Source organism: Mustelus asterias, chromosome 21 (genome assembly GCF_964213995.1).
Source record: "Mustelus asterias chromosome 21, sMusAst1.hap1.1, whole genome shotgun sequence".
NCBI classification, from domain to species: Eukaryota; Metazoa; Chordata; class Chondrichthyes; order Carcharhiniformes; family Triakidae; genus Mustelus; species Mustelus asterias.
The window spans coordinates 55,823,950-55,848,116 of record NC_135821.1 but is presented as its reverse complement, the minus strand read 5'-3'; the positions used below and the strand labels follow the sequence as shown (position 1 = coordinate 55,848,116).

Genomic DNA, 24,167 nt, shown 5'->3' with positions numbered 1-24,167 from the left:
CTGCAATGAAGTTAGTGTGAAAATTCCCTGGTCGCCACACTCCGGTGCCTGCTCAGGTACACTGAGGGAGAATTTAGCATTGCCAATGCACCAACACATCTTTCGGACTGTGAAAGGAAACTGGAGCACCCGGAGGAAACCCACACAGACACAGGGAGAATGTACAGACTCTGCACAGGCAGTGGCCCAAGCCGGGAATCGAACCCGGGTTTCTGGCGTTGTGAGGCAGCAGTGCTAACCACTGTGCCACCCACATTGTGCCTGAGTTTGGTATTCTGATGCAGATAAAGAGGAGAAAGAAATGTAAGACCAATTTGAACATTCCTTGTCAGGAATCTCTGACAGCCCATGTTCTCTGGTGTAACTGGCCCCGCAGTGCAGAGAATTGCACCATGCATTGCAACTTGAGAACATCCAACATACAACTGGCTTCATCTCTTTTGATGCACTGACATGTCATACATGGAGCATAGCAAAGCTGGTCTACCCTTAAAGCACTCAATCTCTTTTGAAATTACACTAAAACATAGGGAGAGCTATTAATCCAGACTTTATTGTCTTCAGTGTGTATATCTCCGTAAGAACAAAAAGGTCCACTTAACAAAAACTTATAAAAAATTGCTAAAAACTGGATATTGCATCACCCGCTACAGCCACTAATCACCATGTTTTACTTCAGTGTTGATTTTGTTTAATCTCTCGCTCAGCCACCCTTTATATCAACTATAGGAATCCAGGGCAAACTGATTCTTCTGTTATCAAAATATCTATAAAACCAAAGAAAACAATAAAATGTGTCATAATAGTTTGGAATGAAGTTTAACAATAGGGCAAATGGCAATATTTTACTCATGATTAAGCAGTCAAGGACTTGAGGATTATTGCAGCATTATAAATACAAAGATAAAACTGATCAGATGAATACTGAAACTTATAATATTTAGCATTTGTATGTGTATTTCTTTAATACCTACAACTAGGGCTTTCAAGGTCACTTGCTTATTTAATGACGGTGGCTATTTTTAGGTTCTTCTAATGTGACACTAACCAAGAAGGCAATTTTAACCTGTTAAAAAAAAAGTTTATTTATTGGTGTCACAAGTCGGCAAATTACTGTGAAAATCCCCTCGTCGCCACACTCCGGCGCCTGTTTGGATACACTGAGGGAGGATTTAGCATGGCCAATACACCTAACCAGCACGTCTTTAGGCCCTGTGGGACTAAACCGGAGCACCCAGAGGAAACCCACGTATAGGGGGAGAATGTGCAGACTTCGCACAGGCAGTGACCCAGGCTGGGAATTGAATGCAGGTCCCTGGAGCTGTGAGGCAGCAGTGCTAACCACTGTGCCACCGTGCTGCCTACGTTAACTTTTGAAGCTAAGATTGAGTTTGTGATGTCTACATGTAAATGTGATCAAAATTGACAGAGATGAGCAATATTCTTTTGCTATCTTTCACATATTATAGAGCGATCTCTCACAGCACAAGGTCTTAAAGGCACAGGTTCCTATAACATTTTCCCATAGACATCCAGACCTTGTTGGATATCGGTTGCCAATTGGTTCCGCTCACCTAGGCAAGTGCATGCTTGGCTTACTGAACCTTGAAAGCCCTTCCTAAAAAATATATATATATAAAAAAAGTAAGGTCTGAGATACCTGAAGTTATAATCCAATGGAAAATATAAAATATCTGACAACTTTGCAAAAACCATGCAATAAAAGTAAAGCGTAGTCTGTTAACAAAAGCTTTTCTGTTAGTGAATGCTTGTGCTGGCCTTGTCCACCATCACTTGCTGAGACGTTTTGCTACATCTGCATACGCGATTTCAATTTCTTTGTCTCCGGGGCACGTATTTGTGAATTCATCCCTGGTGTAAGCGTTCTGCAGGTATCGCCAGATTCCTGTCATGGATTTGGGAATGTCAAAGTTCCGATATTTCTTTGCGACAACCTACCAAAAAAAAAGAACTTGCATTTATATATTGCTTTATCATATCATCAGGACGGCCCATACAGTACTTTTTTTTTTAAAATGGCCCATAAAACAGCATGATTAAATCTCATTTGTATTTTTTATCATTTATTTGTTTGTGTCTTGTAAACTTGAAATGCCGACCATTTCAGAGTCAATGTCATCAGGTGTTAAACATATAAGCCTCATGGGTCTGCTCAAGTTCCATGATAATCACTGGGTGGGATTTTCCATCCACGCTTGCCCCAAGACCGGAAAATCCCACCCGAGGTCAAAAAACCTTTGCATGGTTCATGTCCCGTCCACTTTGATTCCCATGACAAGTGGGCGGGATAATTTCTTTTTGCAAAAAAATAGAAGTCAAAGAACAAAGGACAGTACAGCACAGGAACAGGCTCTTTGGCCCACCAAGCCAGCGCTGATCATGTTGTCCTATCTAGGCCATCCGCCTGTATCCCTCTATTCCCCTTCTGTTCATGTGTCTATCCAGAAAAGTCTTAAATGTCGCTAATGTATCTGCCTCAACCACCTCATTTGACACTGCATTCCAGGCCCCCACCACCCTCTGTGTAAAAAACTTTCCCCGCACATCTCCACTGAACCTTTCCCCCTTACCTTGAACTTGTGCCCCCTTGTATTTGTCATTTCTACCCTGGGAAAAAACTCCCAACTGTTCAGCCCATCTATCCCCTAATAATTTGAAAAACTCCTATCAGGTCGCCCCTCAGCCTCCATCTTTCCAAGGAGAACAATCCCAGTTTATTCAATCTCTCCTCATAGCTAATACCCTCCATACCAGGCAACATCCTGGTAAACCTTTTCTGTACTCTCTCCAAAACCTCCACGTCCTTCTGTTAGTGTGGCGACTAGAATTGGAGACAGTATTCCAAATGTGGCCTAACCAACAATGAAGTTGCTTCACACGCTCCACTGTAAATTAAAGAAAATAATGGATACAGGAGAGTGATTACAAGGCCATCGTTTTATCTCTAGGTTCTGGACTGACATCATCTGGACTGCTTAAGGAGATTGTTGCGATTTACAATTGTCTATTGTTATTTTAATAGATTCTGAAAGAATCAGGATTTTTACAAAAGATTAGGGTTCATGGTGGAGGGTAATACATCAGCATGGACAGAGGATTAGTAAATATCAGAAGGAAAGTGCTGCAAGACTAGTGCTTAAGCCTTAGCTAGTTACAATCTATGACAATGACTTAGATGATGGAACAGAGTGTAAAATATACAGGTTCATTGATTAAACTATGTTAGTTCGGGGTGTAAACTGTGAGGAGGATACAAAGGGATAAAGACTAGTTTGATTGGCTAGATTGGACAAAAAGGTGGCAGATGGAGTATAATGTGGGGAAATGTGAGGTTATTCACTTTGGGCATGAGTAAGAAAGCAGATTCTTTTAAATGGTGAGAAATGTTTAAATATTGATCTTCAGAGTGATGCATGTGTTCTTGGGCAAGAAACACAAAGTTAGCATGCAGATATGGGTACAGCATCTAGAAAGGCAAGTGGCATGTTTTTATTGCAAGGGGATTGCAATATAAAGAATGGAAGTTTTGCTACAATATTTTTTGTGTTTTGTTGTGACCACATCTGAGGTGCCACATACATTTTGGTCTTCTGACCAAAGGAAGGATATATTTGCCTTGGTCAGAGTGCAACAAAGTTTAAAGTTTATTTATTAGTGTCACAAGTAGGCTTACATAAACACTGCAATGAAGTTACTGTGAAAATCCCTTAGTCGCCACACTCCGGCGCCTGTTCGTGTACGCTGAGGGAGAATTTAGCATGGCCAATGCACCTAACCAGCACGTCTTTCAGACTATGGGAGGAAACTGAAGGAAACCCACGCAGACATGGGGAGAACGTGCAGACTCCACACAGACAGTGACCCAAGCCGGGAATCAAATCCGGGTCCCTGGCACTGTGACGCTCATTGATTGATCCCTGAGGTGAGAAGTGTATCCTGTGGGCAGTTAGAATAGAAATCGGCCTATATTTTCTGGCATTTGGGAGAATGAGAGATGATCAAATTGAAACATATAAAATTATTCGAGGATAGATGGTGAGATGATGTTTTCTCTGGCTAGAGGCTTCAGAACTAAAGACCATATACTCAGAATAAGGGATCAGGTGAGGACTTAGGCGAGGAGAAATTTCCTCAACTTAGAGGACTGAGAGTTTTTAGAATTATCTCCCCTGGTGACCTGTAGATGAGTATTTTCAACAAGTCTGATAGAGTTTTGGGCACAAAGGGAATCAAAGGAAAAGAAGCTAGTGTGGGAAAATGGAATTGATGTGGGTGATCGACCATGATCTGACTGAATGGCAGAGCAAGACTCAAGTGGCCTAGTGGACTAGCTCCAGCACCCATTTCTTGTGTCCCGAATAGTACCATCTCTCCGTGGTTCCTGTTGAACTAAAAATGTTTAACAGTTGCAATGTCTGCCCTACACAGATGGGAATTGGTTATCAGCATAAAGTTTTACATATGTAAAATGTTCACTGATTATTACAGCCTCACAGTGGAGTAAAGTAGCATGTTGGACAAAGGCAGCTACAGTAAGAAAGTTGTCAGCTTAACATCCACAATTTCTGATACCAGGAGGATCTCACTAACCTGTTTTGATATTTCCTCTCTTTGCTTATTTTTAATTTGATGACAGAGTGGCTCAGGATATGAAAGTGTTGGTATTTAGGGTTGGATTATCATCCGTGAGGAGGTACCAGGAGTTGGGAGAATTCCCGCCTTGCCTTGCTGAGGGGAAAGTGCTCATAAGGACGGGAATTTCATTATGGGCGGGCAGGTGTGGGCTGTGGTTGGGCCGGCCAGCCTGGGGAAAAGTTCAGAGGCAGCCGCAGGAGCTAGTGGGTGTGAAGGCATGCTATTTAAAAAGTCCACCTCTGTGCTGTGAAACTTGTTCATTATTAAAATACAAACCGAAAAGCCTAGCATTCCTCACACCCTCCCACACAATTCTTATGTCTCATCAATGCCACCACATCCCGCCCCCACTCTCTATGGCCCCTCATGCCCTGTTACCTCAATGGCCCTTCATGATCTGCACGCCAAGCTGTGACTCCTACCTATCCCTGATGGCTCCTCAAGCCCCCATGCCAAGCTATGGCAGATTTGTGTCCATTCTATGCACTGCATAGAAGCAATGAACCCTATAGCGATAGTAGGACGTGTAAAAAACATTTTAAAAATTCATTGATAACTTTCCAATTAAAAATAAACTTATTTTACTGCAACTCAATAAGTGTCAATCATCCAGATACTTTAAAGCATCAATAGCAGAAACTACAAGCATGTTTTGCTAGAAAAAATGTGGTTGACTCATAACTATCTTCTGAAATGGCCAGACAGACCACCCAGTTCAAGGGTACATTAGGGATGGGCAACACATACTAGCCTTGTCAGCCTTGCCACATCCCACAAACAAAATAAAACAAGTCAAATTCTTTATCTTAGATAAACATTGTGAAACTGACAGCATAGATCAGAGAGCCAAAGCTGTCAGCTAGCTCTGGTGTTTCGAAAGACCGATGGATTTCTGGGACCTCAGCCAAGCCTCATTATGTATTTTTGGCTCAGGCCTCAGACACCCATTATAGTCCTCAAACACCAGGGAAAACATTGCTTGATTGACACCTCTGGATTTTAGATCACTTCTGTCAATTTCATCGGCCATGATCCTACTGGCCTGTCCCACCGGTGGATTGGGGAGCCCCAATGTCCATAAGGGGAAGGGGTTGGGGGTGCCAGCGGGATATCTCCCATTACACTGGGAGATCAAGTCGCCTGCACAATGGCGCCCCTAGGACTCAGCAGCTGGCTTCACCATCAATCTTAGGCTCCATGCTCACCCCCTACTGGCCCCCTACTGGCGAGAATCGCATCCTGGCACTTTTTCTTTACTAAGTACTATGTGATAGCGACTGGGAGCTCACCCAAAACATCAATGCAATTCTCTCCTGTTTTCATGCTCATTCAGCACTTAGACACGGGAAACCGTGTTTCTTTAAAAAGCTGACCAGAGTACATGAAAATTATGGAGTATTAGGACACACCCATCCCTGCTGGATTGAGATGGCCAGGCTGGGAGAATAGAATGCAGACTCATGACCCAAACCAACCTGCACCCTTAAAAGGCACGCCTGAAAATGGGATCAGGAATATTAGAATCGGATCTGGGTTGCCATTTTTAAAGAGCTTTCAAATCATTTGGACCCGGTGAAAATCCAGCCCCCATTGACAGAGGGGATAAGAAGTCTGATTTAAAATGGAGTCAGGGAGTTAACTTTCCTCCCCTATTCTGGCAGTCAACAGACGAGCTTCCCACACCAAGCCGGCAGGGCCCTCTTTAAACTTGCAGACTGGAATCCAATGGAAGCACTGAGCCCGCTCTGCCCTTCCAATGGGAGGCCTGAGCATGGGAGCAATGGGAGTTTCCCAGCCTGAGCAAACCTGCCAGGAGCTGGAGCATGGATCAGAAGAGGTGCAGGCAGCTAAAATTTGTTTAAAAGAAACGGATTTTCCTGCTGGACTGAGAGGAACGGAATTGCTGAGCTTCGGAAACCATTTCATTAAAACTGAATGCAAACACACCCAAGATGTACAAGATGGCAAAACAATGTGCCATGTTGTTCTGGGTCTCCTGGTCCTGCAGTGAATGCTTTCTCATTTACTTTCTTTGCCGACACAGAGCTGTGTAATCAATTGGATCCTAACACAATGCGAAGTAACGAGGTACCTTGACAATGTGAAGCTTCGGCAGCAGATTGCAGTCCGCTAGTGTCATCTCACTTCCATCCAGAAACTTGCGGTTGGAGGCCTTGACATCCTCCATGCTGTCCGCATCGATCTCTTCGGGGAGGGACGTGTTCAAATACTCATCCAGCTTCTGCAGTGTTTTCAGCAGGCCTTTTTCCAGAGCTATGGGGATAAAACACAAACAGTGCACTCCGATGAAGCAGAGGTGACTGATCCATCAAAATTGAAGTGTACAGTAGAGGGAGCCTAATCCATTTCGAGCACTTGGCCCCAAGATCTGAAATGTCCTCATTAAACCTTGCAGCCTCTCTGCTCCAATACTCTTTAAAACCGACCTCTAGACTAAGCTTTTGACCAACTGTTCCTCACGTTGCTCTGGTCAAGCTTTATGTGGTAATAGTCTGGTGAAGTTTATTGGGATGTTTTATTTTTCAACGGTGCTTTATTAATGCGGGTTCTTGTTGGATAACCTAACCAGTTTCATAGAATCATCGAATCCCTACAGTGCAGAAGCAGGCCATTTGGCCCATTGAGGCTGCACTGACAACAGTTCCACCCATCCCTGTCCCTGTAAGCCCAGGTATTTATTTTGCTAATCACCCTGATACTAAGGGGCAATTTAGTATGGTCAATCAATCCCAACCTCTTCGGAGTGTAGGAGGAAACCCGAGCACCCAGAGGAAACCCACGCAGACAAGGGGAGAACACACAAATCCCACACAGCTGGCTGTAGGGAATGATTCTGCTGTGGCCACTTACAGCTCCTCTACACCTATCTTTTGTTTCATTTATTGTCCCAATACCACCCCCGTTTGCCTTACACCATCATTCCTGTCGCCATATCACTGCTGCCTTCACCCTTTCTCAGACCTTCCCTTTTGACATTTCATGCTCTCTCCCTTGCCCTGCCTCTGTATTTGGTTAGAACCAGTTGCATGTCTCAATTGTCCCAGTTCCGAAAGAGCACCACAGACTGAACCATTGAGTCCGGAATATTACGGTGGGATTTTCCCATCCCGCTGCAGTGAATGGAGATTTGGCTGGGTGCTAAATTCCCTGACCTCGCTGCAGCAGGAGCGTGGCATGAACGGCCAGCAAGATCGCACCCTTAACTCTTTTTCTCTCCCCACAGATGACGCCAGACCTGCCAAATATTTCCAGCGATTCCGCTACATTTATAATAGATGAAATAGTTTTTAAAAAGAGCAGCTCATCCTATTGGAAGTAGACTGCACTCTCTTCTGTATCTCCGAGTGAACATTGACTCATACTCCATCTGTATTGGATGTTTGCAGTCAGAATTACCAGCACCAGGCCATTTAAACTACTCCTACATGAAACGGAAATCAAAGCATATACTACCTGGAGTAGTATATAATGTTTTCATAATTTCAGTCAATGTTTTACTGGCAAAGTTTTATTATGGATATATTGTATTCATCTTGCAGTAAACAGGATATATGAGCTCAAAAAGCAATTAAGTGTAGTTTGAGAGAGAGAGAGGAAGATGGCACAGCAGGGTGTGGTGAAGAAAATGGAAGGTATGGTTGCAACAGAATATTTAATCTAATGGTCTTTTCCTGCTTCCAATAACATAAGGATAGTCATAGAATCATACAGTGCAGAAGACGCCCTTTGGCCGATTGAATCCACATCGACACATTAGAAATACTTGAACTCCCACCTAATCCCATCTGCCAGCACTTGACACACCATAACATTCAGGGCTTTGGGCCAAGTGCTCATTCAGGTACTTTTTTTAAAGGATGTGAGGCAACTCACCTCCATCACCCTCCCAGGCACCATTTTCCAGACCTCTGTGTAAAAGGGTTTTTCCGCACATTCCCTCCTGAACCTCCTGCCCCTCACCTTGAACCTATGTCCCCTCATGACTGACCCTTCAGCTAAGGGGAACAGCTGCTCCATATCCCTCAATCTTGTACACCTCGATCAGGTCGCCCCTCAGTCTTCTCTACTCCAACAAAAACAAGCCAAGCCTACCCAACCCCTCTTCATAACTTTAATGTTCCATCTTAGGCAGCATCCTGGAGAATCTCCTCTGTAATCACATCCTTCCTATAATCTGGTGACCAGAACTGCACACAGTACTATAGCTGTGGCCTCACCAAAGTTCTATACAACTCCAACATGACTTCCTTGCTTTTGTAATCTGTGCCTCAATTGATCAAGGCAAGTGTCCCATATGGGACACCACCTTACTAACATGCCCTTCAACCATCAGAGATCTGTGGACAAACACGCCAAGGCCCCTTTGTTCCTCAGAACTTCCTAGTGTCCTATCATTTATTGAATACTTCCTTGTCAAATCACTCCTTCCAAAGTGTATCACCTCACACTTTTTAAACAATGACCTGTTCATAGATTGAGGTTTCTAAAGGTGACAAATATAGCTATTCATTTATCACTGATGTACATGTGGACTACAGACAGTATGGGCAGGATTTTCCAGCCTTGCTTGCCCTGAAACAGGAAAATCCCACCCGAGGTTAACGGACCTTTCCATGGTCTGCCCCTTGCTCCCTCCGATTCCTGTGGCGGGTGGGATGGTAAAATTCCAGCCTATACATTGAAGTCCTTCAACATATTGTTGCCCCAAACTGTACCTAACTATCCGGCAACTCCATATTTCAATCTCTGGAATCAGGTGCCCACTCCAGCCATGGCACTGAAACTGCTTTAATTAAAGTGATGAATGACATGCCCTGTCAGTGTGATCACGGTACACTACCTCTCCTCATCCATCTCTTCTACTAGCTTTAACATAATGGATTGTAGCATAGGTAATGTTATCAGTATTAGTAATATCGAGATCTGGACTATGTCTCCAGAGTCGCGAGTTCAAATCCAGCCATGGCAGCTGGTGAACTTTAATTTAATAAATAAATCTGGAATAAAATGCTGGGATCATTAATAATGGTCATGGAGCTATCAGATTGATGCAACTAACTGTTTGGCACACTAATGCTCTTTAGGCAAGGACATCTGATATCCTGACTCAGTTTGGCCTACATGGGACTCCAGATCCACAGCAATGTGGCTGATTTTTAACTGGCCTTTGAAATGGCCTAGCAAGCCCCTCAGTTGTAGGCTCACCACCATCTACTTGAGGGCAATTAGAAATGGGCGATAAATGTTGGCCATTCCGGTGACACCCACATCTTAAAAACAAAATGAAATGCCTCACTGTTCTCTTCCAATGTCTTTCCCCTGTACTCCAGCTCAGTCAGACTGTCTTCACTTGGTTAAACTCTTACACAATTGTAGCCAGCACACCTCTGTAATGACTTTAATCAGGCAATTGAGGTTGGCCTGTTAGAATATGAACTCCCTGATTAAGGGTCCAACAAAAGATGTCCCTTATTAATGGCCAAATTGATGGGTCAATCAAGGAGCCTCTTGCTTTGTACTTTACCAGACGTGTCAGTTCCTCTGGGACTCCGAGTGTACGCTACTAACTGAAAGCACTCTGTAGGCAGTTGTCAGACTTGAAAATAAAGGGATTTTGGTGAAGGGACTTCATAGAAATCATAGAAACCCTACAGTGCAGAAAGAGACCATTGGACCCATCGAGTCTGCACCAACCACAATCCCACCCAGGCCCTACCCCCATATCCCTATACATTTTACCCCGTTAATCCCTCTAACCTACGCATCTCAGGACACTAAGGGGCAATTTTAGCATGGCCAATCAACCTAACCCACACATCTTTGGACTTCTGCCTCCGAGGACTTACTACAACCTCCACCAAACTTTGATTAAACTTTCGGTGATCCTTCCTCATTGCTTTTTTTTTAGCTCAGTGCTGATTGTTTTGTCAATTATGCTCCTTCGATATGCTTTAAGATATTCTATGAATAAAGTGCTGGATAGGTAAAAATGGTTCATGGAAATTATACAGTCTAAAGAACAGGCTTTCACTAAAAAGAATATAGAAATTTGTCGTTCATTAATGTCCTTTAGGGAAGGAAATCTGCCGTCCCTACTTGGTCTGGCCTACATGTGACTCCAGAGCCATAGCAATGTGCTTGACTCTCAACTGTCCTCCGAAATGACCTAGCAAGCCCCTCAGTTTTATCAATCATTCTCGCAGCATTGTGGGTCAACCCACAGCACGTGGACTGCAGCGATTCAAGAAGGCAGCTCACCATCCCTTCTCAAGGGCAACACGGGATGGGCAATAAATGCTGGGTAGCCAACGACGCCCATGTCCCATGAATGAACAAAATAAAGATAAATCTCAAAGCAAGCATAGCTTTAAGTGTTAATTTTGATAAGCAGACATATTTCAGTTGTTTTTAATATTTCAGACAGACGTCACCTATACTGTGCTATCCTATTACCATGCTGCCATTCCTTATTAGTTTGCTTATTGTGTGTTCATGCGAGTTGTAAGTTTAAAGCAGTTACAAACTCTTTGGCCAGAATTTTACTGTCCCACCCGCCATGGGAATCAGAGTGGTCGAGGGGCGGAGAATAGGAAGATCCGTTGACCTTGGGCGGGATTTTATGGTTTCGGGATGAGGGAGGCCATAAAATCCGGCCCTTTATGTTGCTAGGATTTGATTCACTCACTATTTCTGAGCTGTCCACAGTGATTGGTGTTATGAACGTGGGTATTATACTTAGAGACAAGTCATTGTTCCTCTTGTAAAGCTGATGACACCAAAGTGACGTACCTAAAGTAGCATGCGTGTCCAGAAGCAAACGATTAATAAAATATGCAGCATTGGAGCTGCCTGCCTCTTTTTATTGCAGAACTCCAATTCTACCCACCGTGATTCAAGTACTGGGGGAGGCTGTAGCAAGAGGAGGGAAACTGGCTGCTTGAATCAGCGACAAGAAGTGTAATCTGACCTCAAGCCATTATTGAAAGTAGGACTGATTTTGGGCACCGTACATTAATTATAATCAAACAAATACTACATTTGGCATCGCTTACATTTGTGAACTCATTCTGCCAATCATTACTTGGCTCAGCACTACCCCTTGAAGATAGGCAGTGTCTACAGAGATTGCATTTGAGCCATTCATCTGGTTGGTGCTGATATACATGTCGTGAAAACATCAATTTGCTGTGTTTTCATGATGCAGTTCATGTTGCTTCAATCTCATATTACATCAAAATGATGAAGAGTGTGACTCGACCTTGAAAGCCACTTTGCTTAAGTGCAGGAGAAAATGTGCATTCTCCAGCAAACAATTTGCAGAGAAATGTATTCTTTAAATAATGAAAAGCAATGTATTTTCTTCCCCCCATCTAGCCACACTGCGCTGCAGCAGAATGGTGTAATTGTGCCTTATCAGCAAGATTAATTGATCCTAGATAATGTCAGGTGCCTGAGTAGATTGCCCAAGAAAGACAAGGATTGGTGTTTAAAAGTGGCAATTTTACTTAAACAGAATCCAACTCAGATAGCCCCAGACTACCATATCCTTCAGACAGATTATTTTCCAAAACAGAGGAAGCATCTGACATCAACTTTTTGATATTCGTGGAATCGTCATTGTTTAGTTTATTAGTCACAGCAGGTTTACGTTAACACTGCAATGAAGTTAGTGTGACAATCCCCTAGTCGCCACACTCCTGCACTTGTTCAGGTACACTGAGAACATGCAGACTTCCACACAGACAATGACCCAAGCCAGGGATCGAACCCATGGCCCTGGCGCTGTGAGGTAGCAGCGCTAACTGCTGTGCCACCCCATTGTGTAAAGGAAGTCAAAATCCAGCACTCATTGGTCCAAGATGCATTGGATCTGCTGAGGAGAGTCACTCTAATCAGTTATCCCATTTCAGTGCCTGTTGCTTACTAATGACACTGGGGAGGAATCCCAGAGTGACACCAGAAAGCTTGAGGGCTTTGACCACAAGTGGGCTCCGCAAGATCTTCAATGTAGGGGGTCCACATCCCATTTTCGGCAGGCGGGAATAGTAGCAAGGGTGGAAGATGGAAGGGGGAGTCCCAAAACGGCTTTCATACTGGCTGGATTTCCCGGCTCAATTGACACTCTCTCATCTTTCCCCGGCAGCATGATGTCACACTGCCAGGGTCCCTGACAGGATTTTTTAAACAAGGAACTGGCAAACAGAAACCGCCAGGGGCACACACGGGTAAATACAGCCCACAGGAGGGAGAGGGTCATGCCCCGAGCAATACCCTGACACTGTCTCCAGGCACTTCAGATTTGGTATGGCTCGGGGTTTCCATTGGGGAGGTGCAGGGTGGGTGGGGTTGGTTCCTTGAGGAATGTCCCATGTCCATTGGGTGGTGAGGAGTTCCCGGAGGGGGGTGGGTGATCCCTGGTAGAGTGGGACCCTTGTCCATTGGGAGGAGGGTTCCATGTCTGTGAAGGGGTGTCTTCTTTTTATTTATTTTTTTAAGCCTTGTCCAAGTGTCAAAAATATGGCAGCAAAAGCCAGCAGTGGAGCCGAAGGGCTAGCCCGTGCTTTTCCCACCTGAGTTGATACTTAGTCAAACAATGAGAAGATTCCACTCGTAGTGTTAATAATCGTATGTTTTGTAATATTACTGGTTACTTCCTAAGGAGCTGTTGTAATTTTGTTTTAACATTGATGACTCCACCATTCCAATCCAAAATCATCTCACTATCTCCACCTTCCATGTCTTTCAATGTCCCATTTCAAGCATAACAAGGGTTAAATTTATTTGCAACAGAATAGCTCTCTTGGATACCGGGATGACTTAAACAGTGCAGTAATAAAGGTTTTGAGTAGTGTCATTATTGTACTTCAAACAGTCTTTGATTGAAATAATTAAAGAGAAAGACCAGTCAGTCCAATAAGACAACAGAAACCAGAAGACTGATTGAAGTCCCTCAGTATTAGGCTATGTATTTTGAAGGTTATATGGTCGCTCTCCCAGCATGATGAAACATCAGCTAATTTAGAGTTTTACAGTTCTCCCAGCTTTTAGACTACAGCTGAAGATCTTAGTCTGCTCAATTGCAGGAGGAGAATATATGCTAACAGACTTTAGTTCTCTGTTAGGACCCATCCTTGCACTGCCAATCATGTATGAAAGTCCTTGGGGCAATCTTACCAAAAAATCTTGCCGAAGGAATGCGAAAACATGAGAGAATCGTGTTGATTCTTTGGGCAATCTCCCAGTCACAATCGTTTGGCACTTAATGAAAAAGAGTCACAATGTGATTCTCGCCAACAGGGGGAGGGGATGGAGTCTAATCTCACCGGGAAGCCAGCTGCTGAGCTCTAGGGGTGCCATTGTGCAGGTGCCCCGATCTCCCAGTGCACATAGATTTAAAATAGGGCTGGTAACATCACGAGAGGTGAAAAACTGGGCTCGAACCTGATTTTTTGCCTCTTACCTGATCTTACCGGCACGCCACACCAATTGACCAGCAGGACGAGCCAATAAGATCGCACCCCTCCTCCGCTTCTTCCTGAGGTGTTTTTGTCAGTGGTGGTTTGCCATCACCTTCCACTTTCGGAGCAAGGAGAGGGGAAACATCCAAAGTCTACCTCAGCTGCAATGGGAATTGAACCTGCACTGTTGGCATTATTCTAAACCACAGGCTAACTTTCAAGCCAACTGAGCTAACCAGCATCCTCACACTTGTATGTGGATCTGTCCAAATGTACTTGCCTATGCAGACTAAGATTCCCCAAGAACTATCCACACTCACGCACCCAGTCAGTCACATAATTAGGACAGATGAAAAACAGCTTTACAAGGAAGACACAAGAATTTTCTTTAACTCCCTTGGTTCCCAACTAAATCAGAACTATACAGAAACAATGAGCTGCTAAGAGATACATTGCTTTGAACAACAATAATCCAATATAAATCTTCCCTTAAATCATTGTACATTGATGTTTATCTCATTACACATTGCTTTGACAATGGGGATCATGATATGAAGACATCTTCTCATTATTGTAGTAATTCAAGCTTTTAATGAGCCTTATGCATAGGTTACAAGAGTGGATTTTAGCTCAGAATGTGGTGGCTCAAATCGGGAATTTTCCAATTTGTTAGACATGTCTCAGTATAAAGTGTCCACTTAGATGCTATTTTCACTCTGGGGAGTTGGGGTGAATAGAGTTGGGTCTACCAGTCCTAGTAGCAGATTGATGAGGTGGCTGAGTGCCATGGTGGTCTGGTTAAAAGGCCTACCTCGATTTCTAGGACAAACTCTGGGCCCAAATTCTTAGAAAAAGATTACATGAGTGAGAAGTGTTTACTTTTCTTGATTGACATCTCTATGAGTTTATAATAAGTTATTTTTTTCTGTGATCGCTTTTGTCAATGTACCAATGTTTATTTGCACAAGGTTAAAAGATGTCAAATGCTTAAAGCATCTGTTATCAATAATTTAATGATAGGGTGTTGCATTGAGTTGATATGGAGGCAGCATGGGTAAAATATTGCAAAGTTACCTCTTAAAAGATATTGAATCCAAACTATGGTTCACGACTCCTCTGCGAGATCATGAACCATAGTTCATGGAGAAGTTGGCAGATTCCATGGAAATAGTGAGGGACTAGGAGCTGCCTGTCTCTGCAATGGAGCTGGCCAGGTTGGGGCTGCAGGGTGCAAGCTCGGTCCTCACACACTTATTATGCACCAGTGAAAATGGAGGTGCTGGGTAACGTGGTTTGGAATCTGGGAATTGGGTCCAACCCACTATTTATATCCAGCCTCATAGCACTTACAGCACTTCTGGATCCCACAAACAGGGCAAATGCATCGTCAGGCATAGAACAGACCTCAAGTCTTGGTGCCTGATAATCGATTTGAACACAAAACATGGAAGCAACAACAACTTGGATTTCTACACCTCTTTTAACATAGTACAATGTCCCAAGAACATTATTTTAAAAAAATGATGCTTAAAAGAGCTAGGTGAACAAAGGTTTGTTTGAAGAGGTAGGTTTTAAGGGGCAACTTCAATGAAAAGGGAGACAGAGAGGTTTAGTATCAGAATTATAAATGCCCTGGGTGATTCTGACAGTGTTTTTGGCCCCATTGCCTCTCCCTCTCCCCACCCTCACACTCCATAACTATTTAACAACTATAGTAAGCGTCATTGTGTGAACAGAAAACTCCATTTCCAAGCGGCTTGGAAAGGAGAGGGAGGGCTCACTATCTTGTGTGTGTGTGTGTGTGTGTGTGTGTGTATGTGTATGGTGTGTCTGTGTCTGTGTGTGTGTTGGTGCAGTATTATCTCATCCTTTGTATAAAAAACTGTGATGGTTTTTGATTCACTGTAATGAACTTCACGCCCAACCTTTTTTTGCTTGATTTTGAAATGGTTTTGGTTAAAGCAGACAAAAACAAAGAACACGTGCGACAGCAAATCCTCCCACAGATTGTATTGGATGTTTTAAAAGAATACTGTAATGTCTTGAAATATGTTTTTCTAATGGGGTGATGGCGAATTGCTCATGCTCGCATTCCCTGGGTTTAAGCAATGCATTTATTCAGCACAGTGATACTGACACCGAGGGAACTGGACTGAATTGTCAGCCCCAGCTGTGCAATGACTAATCTCCACGGGATGATATGTTTTCTTTTTCACCAGCCCTGCTAGCCTAGTCGCCAGTCAGAGCGGGGATTGAAGTGGCTTCAATAACTCCATTGTCTCCATTTCCAAGAAGCCACCCAGTGACTGCAAGGAAGTGAGCTCAGTCTTTCATCACTTCAGAGGCTGGAGTTCCTGAACCCACTGCACTCTTTATTAATACGCGCTGCTTATCACACCACATGGCTGCTGTGAGGTTGGGTACTCAGATTAGGTTCAATTCACGGAAAATATTTTACAGTTTTTCTTCAATTTAAAAGCTTATTCACTTCAGAAAATGAAAATGAAGATAATTTACTTCTGCAGGAATAAGAAACAAAAACATCTGGAATTCACCTCCCTTCAGAATCATGTTACACTGCTCCCCACAGGAATTGTCAGCCCTGTACCTTATACAAGCCAGCACTCATGTTTTAGATTATACCTATGTACTTCAGCCGGACAGTGGCAGGGTTCAGAAGCCCAGAGGGAAAAGCCAACAACCTCCCCTCCCCCCGCTGCTTGCTTCTAAGTCAACAGGACCTCTTGTCACCTTGCGCAAGACTGACTCCAAAAATAAAATCTGAGTTAAGCCTTGCATATTTCACAAATGAAACAATTTCATTTATGGCTGCGATGAGCTAATTTTTTGTTTAGTTTATTTATTAGTGTCGCAAGTAAGGCTTACATAAACACTGCAAAAGTCGCCACACTCCGGCGCCTGTTCGGCTGAGGGAGAATTTAGCATGGCCAATGCACCTAAACAGCACGTCTTTCGGACTGTGGGAGGAAATCAGAGCACCCGGAGGAAACTCACACAGACATGGGGAGAACATGCAGACTCCGCACAGATAGTGACCCGATGCCAGAATTAAACTTGGGTCCTTGGCGCTCTGAGGCAACAGTGCTAACCACTGTGCCACCTATTAAATTAAATCCGGTGGACAGTGGCAAGATGGCCCCTGGGCATTTCTGTTTTGCCCCTTGGGCAGTGCCAGGGGGCCCGGTTGGCACTGTCAAGCTGGCAATGCCCAGGGCGCAAAGCAGCAACGGCCCCCCCCCCTTCACTCCAGTAGAATTGGGCCGCTAACTCCCTGTCAGTGGGGAGCTACTGTAAACCCCGCTGGAGTGAAGCACTCCTGATGGGGTGGTGGAGGGAGGGGAGGCTACATGTAAATAATATTAAAATTAGAATTAGCATAAATTATTCAGCTCTGTGCCAATTTCTGATGTGGACCCAATCGGGCGCCCAGAAGCTTGCTGAGGCCATGGCACCCAGCGGGAAGCCCACAAAACAGCCTGTGCCTGAGTCTTCAAGCCTGCTGTGCTGCAAAAACAGCAGCGCAATGGGCTGGGAGAATCACCCCCATGGTGCTGTTCTTCGAGGTTGCCTGGAACTTCATTGGAACACCGCAGCAGGTCACGGGGCAGAAAGGACAGAGTGGGAGCAATATCGCGAATTAAAATGACAAGTGACAGGAGGCTCAGGGTTATGCTTGCAGTGTAACTTGGCTTTTGATAGACGACCTCTTCCCGAACACAGCAACATTCCACAACTACTTCTCAGTTGAACTTTGCTTAATTATATCAACAGTTCTACAATTAGTGTGCCTTGCAGTAAACAGTTGAGAGTTCAACGTCTGGAATGCACCATCTTCCATTCCCCTACATTCCTGCTGTGCTGAAACCAAGTTCACTGGACAATCTCTTCCTCCAACACATTCTTTCTCAGAATTTCAACGTCAGATTTCCCGATCCTTTTCTCCTCCGACAGCCTCAGACAGTGCAAACCCTTTCCCAGGGTGATCTCAGTTTAATGCCTCACGTTTTGTGGGAGCCCAGAGTGAAATTTTGGGTGGTACAACAGTTGCTCAGTGGGCGGAGAAGGAAGGATGAGTCGAGAGTGGGTGGGGGGAGGGGGACAGTTGATTGAGAGACAGGGTTTCTTCAAAATCATAGGATCTCTACAGAGCAGAAGAGGCTATTTGGCCAATTGAGTCTGCACCGACTCTCTGACAGAGTATCTTACTCAGACCCCCCCCCCCCCCCCCCCCCGTTACCCCACAGATTCCCCATGGCTAATCCATCTAACTACACATCTTTTTTGGGGTCAATTTAGCTTGGCCAATGCACCTAACCAGCATGTTTTTTAGACTGTGGGAGGAAAGCGGAGCACCCAGAGGAAACCCACGCAGCCACGGGGAGAATGTGCAAATTCCATTCAGACAGTCACCCAAGGCCAGAATTGAACCTGGATCCTTGTTGCTGTGAGGCAGCAGTGCTAACCACTGTGCCACCCACAAAATAAAAGAACACCTATCTATTCACGAATTTTTGTTGCAGCAACAATCAGGCCTCAGAGAGCAGTCCATTAGGCTGCGCACACCCACAAAAAAAAAGCAAGCATTTGAAGGGACCTCGAGCTGTCAAAAATCAGTCCGAGTTCCACAGTAGCCATTACTGCCTCAGAGCTTGGGACCCCAAAATCTTATCTCATTGACACCACAAGGAGTTACAACCCACAGATTGGGAAGCCTTGATGTAGAATTTTAAAAGCGCAACTTGGCGTCACTTATCGTAGTTTCCTGATTTTTCTAACTTCTCTTTTACTCTTTTTAAACTTAGTGCTGTCCTTCATTATGAGCTTCGGCCTAATACCCGGGCTTCTCAAAGTGGTTCGTTAAAGTTGGCCCAACACCTCACTGGAAACAAAAGAAATCCCAAATCTATTCTCTCCAAATGGAAGAATTTAATCCATTGCCAAACTACATGGTTTCTTCAAGAATAAAATTAATCTCAGCATGATTAACTATCAGGGAGTGTCTGTTCCTGAGTAGAAATTCCGAATTGGATACTCAATAAGTTAATGCCACCACCCTACCATTCCGCTTACCTTCATTAGCTTCAGGCTTAGAGTTTTTGATGTAAGCTGAGAACTTTGCAAAGATGTCATTCCCAGCTGTGTTGGACTCTGGGTGCTTTGTGCCAAGCTTCATGTACCTATGGGAACAAAAGATATAACGAGTGAGAAAATCAAACAAAGCACATCGGTGCCAATTGCAACATCATTGCAACATTCCAAAATGGATTCAGTCAACATTACAAATGTAGTGGGGCTCCTCCACAATCAGAGAGAAAATTGCTGCATTAACCTTCGTGGTTATAGAGTCATAGAGGTTTACAGCATGGAAACAGGCCCTTCGGCCCAACTTGTCCACACCGCCCTTTTTTTTTAAACCCCTAAGCTAATCCCAATTGCCTGCATTTGGCCCACATCCCTCTATACCCATCGTACCCATGTAACTAACTAAATGCTTTTTAAAAGATAAAATTGTACCCGCCTCTATTACTACCTCTGGCAGCTTGTTCCAGACACTCACCACACTGAGAGAAAAAATTGCTCCTCTGGACACTTTTGTATCTCTCCCCTCTCACCTTAAACCTATGCCCTCTAGTTTTAGACTCCCCTACCTTTGGGAAAAGATGTTGACTATCTACCTTGTCTATGCCCCTCATTATTTTATAGACCTCTATAAGGTCACCCCTCAGCCTCCTACGCTCCAGAGAAAAAAGTCCCAATCTATTCAGCCTCTCCTTATAACTCAATCCATCAAGTCCCGGTAGCATCCTAGTAAATCTTTTCTGCACTGTTTCTAGTTTAATAATATCCTTTCTATAATAGGGTGACCAGAATTACACACAGTGTTCCAAGTGTGGCCTTACCAATGTCTTGTACAACTTCAACAAGACGTCCCAACTCCTGTATTCAATGTTCTGACTGATGAAACCAAGCATGCGAATGCCTTCTTCACCACTCTGTCCACCTGTGACTCCACTTTCAAGGAGCTATGAACATGTATCCCTCGATCTTTTTGTTCTGTAACTCTCCCCAATGCCCTACCATTAACTGAGTAAGTCCTGCCCTGGTTCAATCTACCAAAATGCATCACCTCGCATTTGTCTAAATTAAACTTCATCTGCCATTCGTCAGCCCACTGGCCCAATTGATCAAGATCCCGTTGCAATTGGAGATAACTTTCTTCACTGTCCTAGTGACTGGTTCTAGAAGCACAATTCCTGACTAGTGCATTGATATTAATGGGAAGCATCTTGAAGTGAACTTAGCGCTGGGCAGTGGTGTGAACTGTGCTTTGCATCACCTCATAAAATGCTGTGCTTTGTGTAAATTGAGTTACTAGTATCCTGGAATTCCATTGCGGAACTGTTGTCACAGGAACAGATCTAAAGTGAGACAGTTTATCACATTGTCCAATATTAGATGTGATTCTGCAACTGGACAACATTTGCAAAATAATCCTCAGTGTGCTAAAAATTACACTGATAACCAATTTAAAATCGTCAGTCTGGCTCGCAATGTGGCACATTTGTGTGTACTGGATACACAGAGCCCTGTTCTTTGTTGACAGGAAGAACATGTACACACATTATGCCTATTTCAGCTAAACAAAAAAGATGACAGTCATTTGCTGGTTTGTTCTTCAGGGGACGATGCCTTGACCAGAGTCAAGCTGCCTGGTTTAAATTTTCAAACAATGATCGGCAGTTAACTGTCAGTCACCATCAACTGGTGCATTCTCCATGGCATCACATCTACCAATCAGTGTTCGCTTGCCAACCAATGAGCACTCTCTTCTCATGCAGTGTTCATATGTTGTTTTCCCGACATTGGCATTCTTGCGATTATCCTGACGAGTGCAAGCATTTTGACAGAATGTCTTTTATCAGCAAAACTGAAGTTCTGTACTGCCAGACAGCTGCCTCAGAAATATTTAATTTAGTCTCGAGTGCAGAAAAATCACAGTTCTGTAATATGCATTCATTAATAATTAATGTAATAATAAATTGGATTGAATTTAAGACATTTAATCCCAGTGCAACTGACAAGCCAACCAGAAACCAGCCACAGTGGCGGTGTTGAGGCCAGTTTTGGCGCATGATAAAGGGAAGATCTATAAATTGGTTTCCCGGAATAGGATGTGGGCAGTAGCAGCTTGGCAATGAAAGGAAAACCATTGTGGAGGCCTTATATAATCACAAATGATTACAAATGTAATGGAGGTGGTGCGGAAAGCTTCAGTCACATCATGCTGCCTTCTAACGGTGCTTTTCAAACTATGTTCTTCTTGAATGATCTCATTGAGCAACACTGTATACATTTCAATGAGACCCTCTCTCATTCTTCTATACTCCAGTGTTTCTAGCAGGAGATTTGGAATGAGGCTAGCTCCCTGATTGAGCACATTTCAGACTGGGAAAGGCAGGTTTCTGATCTATTCGGGAATGAAGAGGGTGGGTAGGAAAATGGAATTGAAAACCAAGATCAAACATGAGTTAAAGATTCGAGTCCAATTATTATTAAGTTTAATGGTACTGCCCAAGATGCTGTCCAGCCCCAAGGAAGCAACAACCAAATTTCTTCCCCGAATCTCTTATCGTTTAAGCTTGGTACTGAGAGCAGTATCACTACAATCAGTGCAAGGCAAATTTCATTAAGGTCATTTGGAAGTTTTCTATTGTTAACACTGGATACAATAACATGCACAGATCTCTGAACACAAGCGTATGCAAATATGCACAGATCTATTCATCACTCCAAACAGGTACTAGTCTCAAGGCAGCATCTACTGTATAATTGTATCGTCAGCCAAATTGGAAATCAGCATAAGCCTTTCCTCAAGGCAGAGGCTGATTGATCAGGTTATATTCAATTAAGATTCAGTTTTGGTTTTTTTAAAAAAAGTGAATGCAACATTAATTAATGTGAGGGGGGATAAGTACTGTGGGGGGTGGGGAAGGGGGGTGGGGTGGAATTGAGTCATTTATTTATATAGCACTCACTACAACATCCCAAAGCACTTTACAGGCAGTGAGAATCGAATTGTATAGCCACTGTTGTAATGTTGTAAACGCAAAAGCTAATCTTGTGCAGAGCCAACATCCACATACAGCAATGTTATAATGTCCAGATAATCTGCCCGATTTGGGCTCAGGTATAACTATATTAGCCAGTCACTGGAAGAATTCCCTGCACCTCTTCTTTTACAACTGACCACCTGGGTGTTCATCTCATCCAAAGAACAGTAAGTCCAACAGTGCAGCACACCCTCAGTACTGCACTGGAATGTCAGCCTAGATTTTGTGCTCAAGTATCAAGAGTGGGACTTGAATCCACAACCTTTTGACTCAGAACGGAGATTGCTACCAACTGAGCCATCGCTGACATTCACCATGGTTAACCTAAAGGCTTTTTTCCCAGGGTGGAAGTGTCAATTAGAAGGGGGCACAGGTTCAAGGTGAGACGGGAAAGTTTAAGGGAGATGTGCGGGGGAGGTTTTTCACACGGAGTGTGGGTACCTGGAATGCAGAGGTGGTGGTGGAAGCAGGCACATTAGCAACATTTAAGAGGCATCCGGATGGGTACATGAATAGGAAGGGAATAGAGGAACACGGTCCGATAAGAGCAGAGGTTTTCTCTAAGTTTAGTTAGGGCATCATGATCGGCACGGGCTTGGAGGGCTGAAGGACCTGTTCCTGTGCTGTACTTTTCTTTGTTCTTTTAAAGGGGCTACACGGTGGCACAATGCCTGACAGCATCAGGGACCCAGGTTCAATTCAGGTCACTGTGTGTGGAGTTTGCACATTCTCCCCGTGTCTGTGTGGGTTTCCTCCGGGTGCTCCAGTTTCCTCCCATAGTCCAAAGATGTATGGGTTAGGTTGATTGGCCATGCTAAATTGACCCTAGTGCCGGGGAATTAGCAGGGTAAATATGTAGGGTTATGGGAATAGAGCCTGGATAGGATCGTGGTCATTGCAGGCACGATGGGCCGAATGGCCTCCTTTTTTACTGCAATGATTCTATGATAAAGTACTCTCTAAATTAGACGTAGCTCTATTTTCTCTCTTCTGAAGCTACTAGACCAATGTGACAATCCTCCACTTTCCACACCATCCATCCTTGTAGCCTCTCTGAGATAACCAATTTAGTGCCCATGGAATCAACGACAGATTCAATAAAGGTCAAAGGCCAGTTTCCAAGAATTTTGAAGAGTGCATCCTGGGAGAAATTTCACTTTTAGAACACATCACAGTCCATAGACTTTACAGCCCTAAAAATCGTATAAACACCTGTTGGAGTTCAGTCAGATAATTCCATCACTCTCAATAAATTTGTTTTGAGTTGAGCTGCCGAACGTAACTGCTTCAAATTTAAATTGTATTTTAAAGAAAGGTACATGTAACAGACTTCCTGGAATATTTCACAAGCTTCTGTTCTACTTTTTCGATTGTTTAAATCTTTTGACATGTTCAGCTGTGCTCTCATGAAAGCTTCATAAATCAATCCAGCGAGGTGCTGAGCTTCTTAGCCCAGGGAGATTGCAGGTTCAATTCCCTGGTCTGGGTAATGTTATCTGACTGATCGCAGCAAGAACATTACAATTGACATCAGTGTTACCAGGGTTGAGGGATGTAAAACTACCCACTCCTAATCGGAAGAAAATTGACAAAGGAAATCAGCAGTCCTGGGGTTTCAGATATCCAGTGGCGAACTCCGTGCAGCCTGTGTTACAATCCATAGAATCCCTACAGTGCAAAAGGAGGGCCATTCAGCCCATCGAGCCTGCACCAACAACAATCCCACCCAGGCCCTATTCCTGTAACCCCGCGTATTTACCCTACAAATCCCCCTGACATTAAGGGGCAATTTAGCATGGCCAATCCACCTAACCTGTACATCTTTGGACTGTGGGAGGAAACCGGAGCACCCGGAGAAAACCCACGCAGACACGGAGAACTTGCAAACTCCACACAACAG

At 43.9% G+C, this 24,167-nt stretch overlaps 1 protein-coding gene across 2 annotated transcripts in view; it reads right to left on the bottom strand.

Annotated features, from left to right (window-relative positions):
* Window positions 1-535: 535 nt before the first annotated feature.
* LOC144509290 (chloride intracellular channel protein 4) overlaps window positions 536-24,167 on the bottom strand; it is a 145,816-nt gene continuing 122,184 nt past the window's right edge. Inside the window, exons 4-7 of one of the 2 annotated variants that reach the window (XR_013500437.1) lie at window positions 19,227-19,333; window positions 6,749-6,930; window positions 1,661-1,955; window positions 536-767 (exon numbers count right to left, since the gene is read on the bottom strand). Coding sequence is in view for 1 of the 2 variants with exons in the window: in XM_078237925.1 (XP_078094051.1) it covers window positions 1,791-1,955; window positions 6,749-6,930; window positions 19,227-19,333 (454 nt within the window). In the remaining variant the exon portion in view is untranslated. Of the gene's footprint in view, window positions 1,956-6,748; window positions 6,931-19,226; window positions 19,334-24,167 lie in introns of both variants that reach the window. The other variant, XM_078237925.1, reaches the window with a different exon arrangement.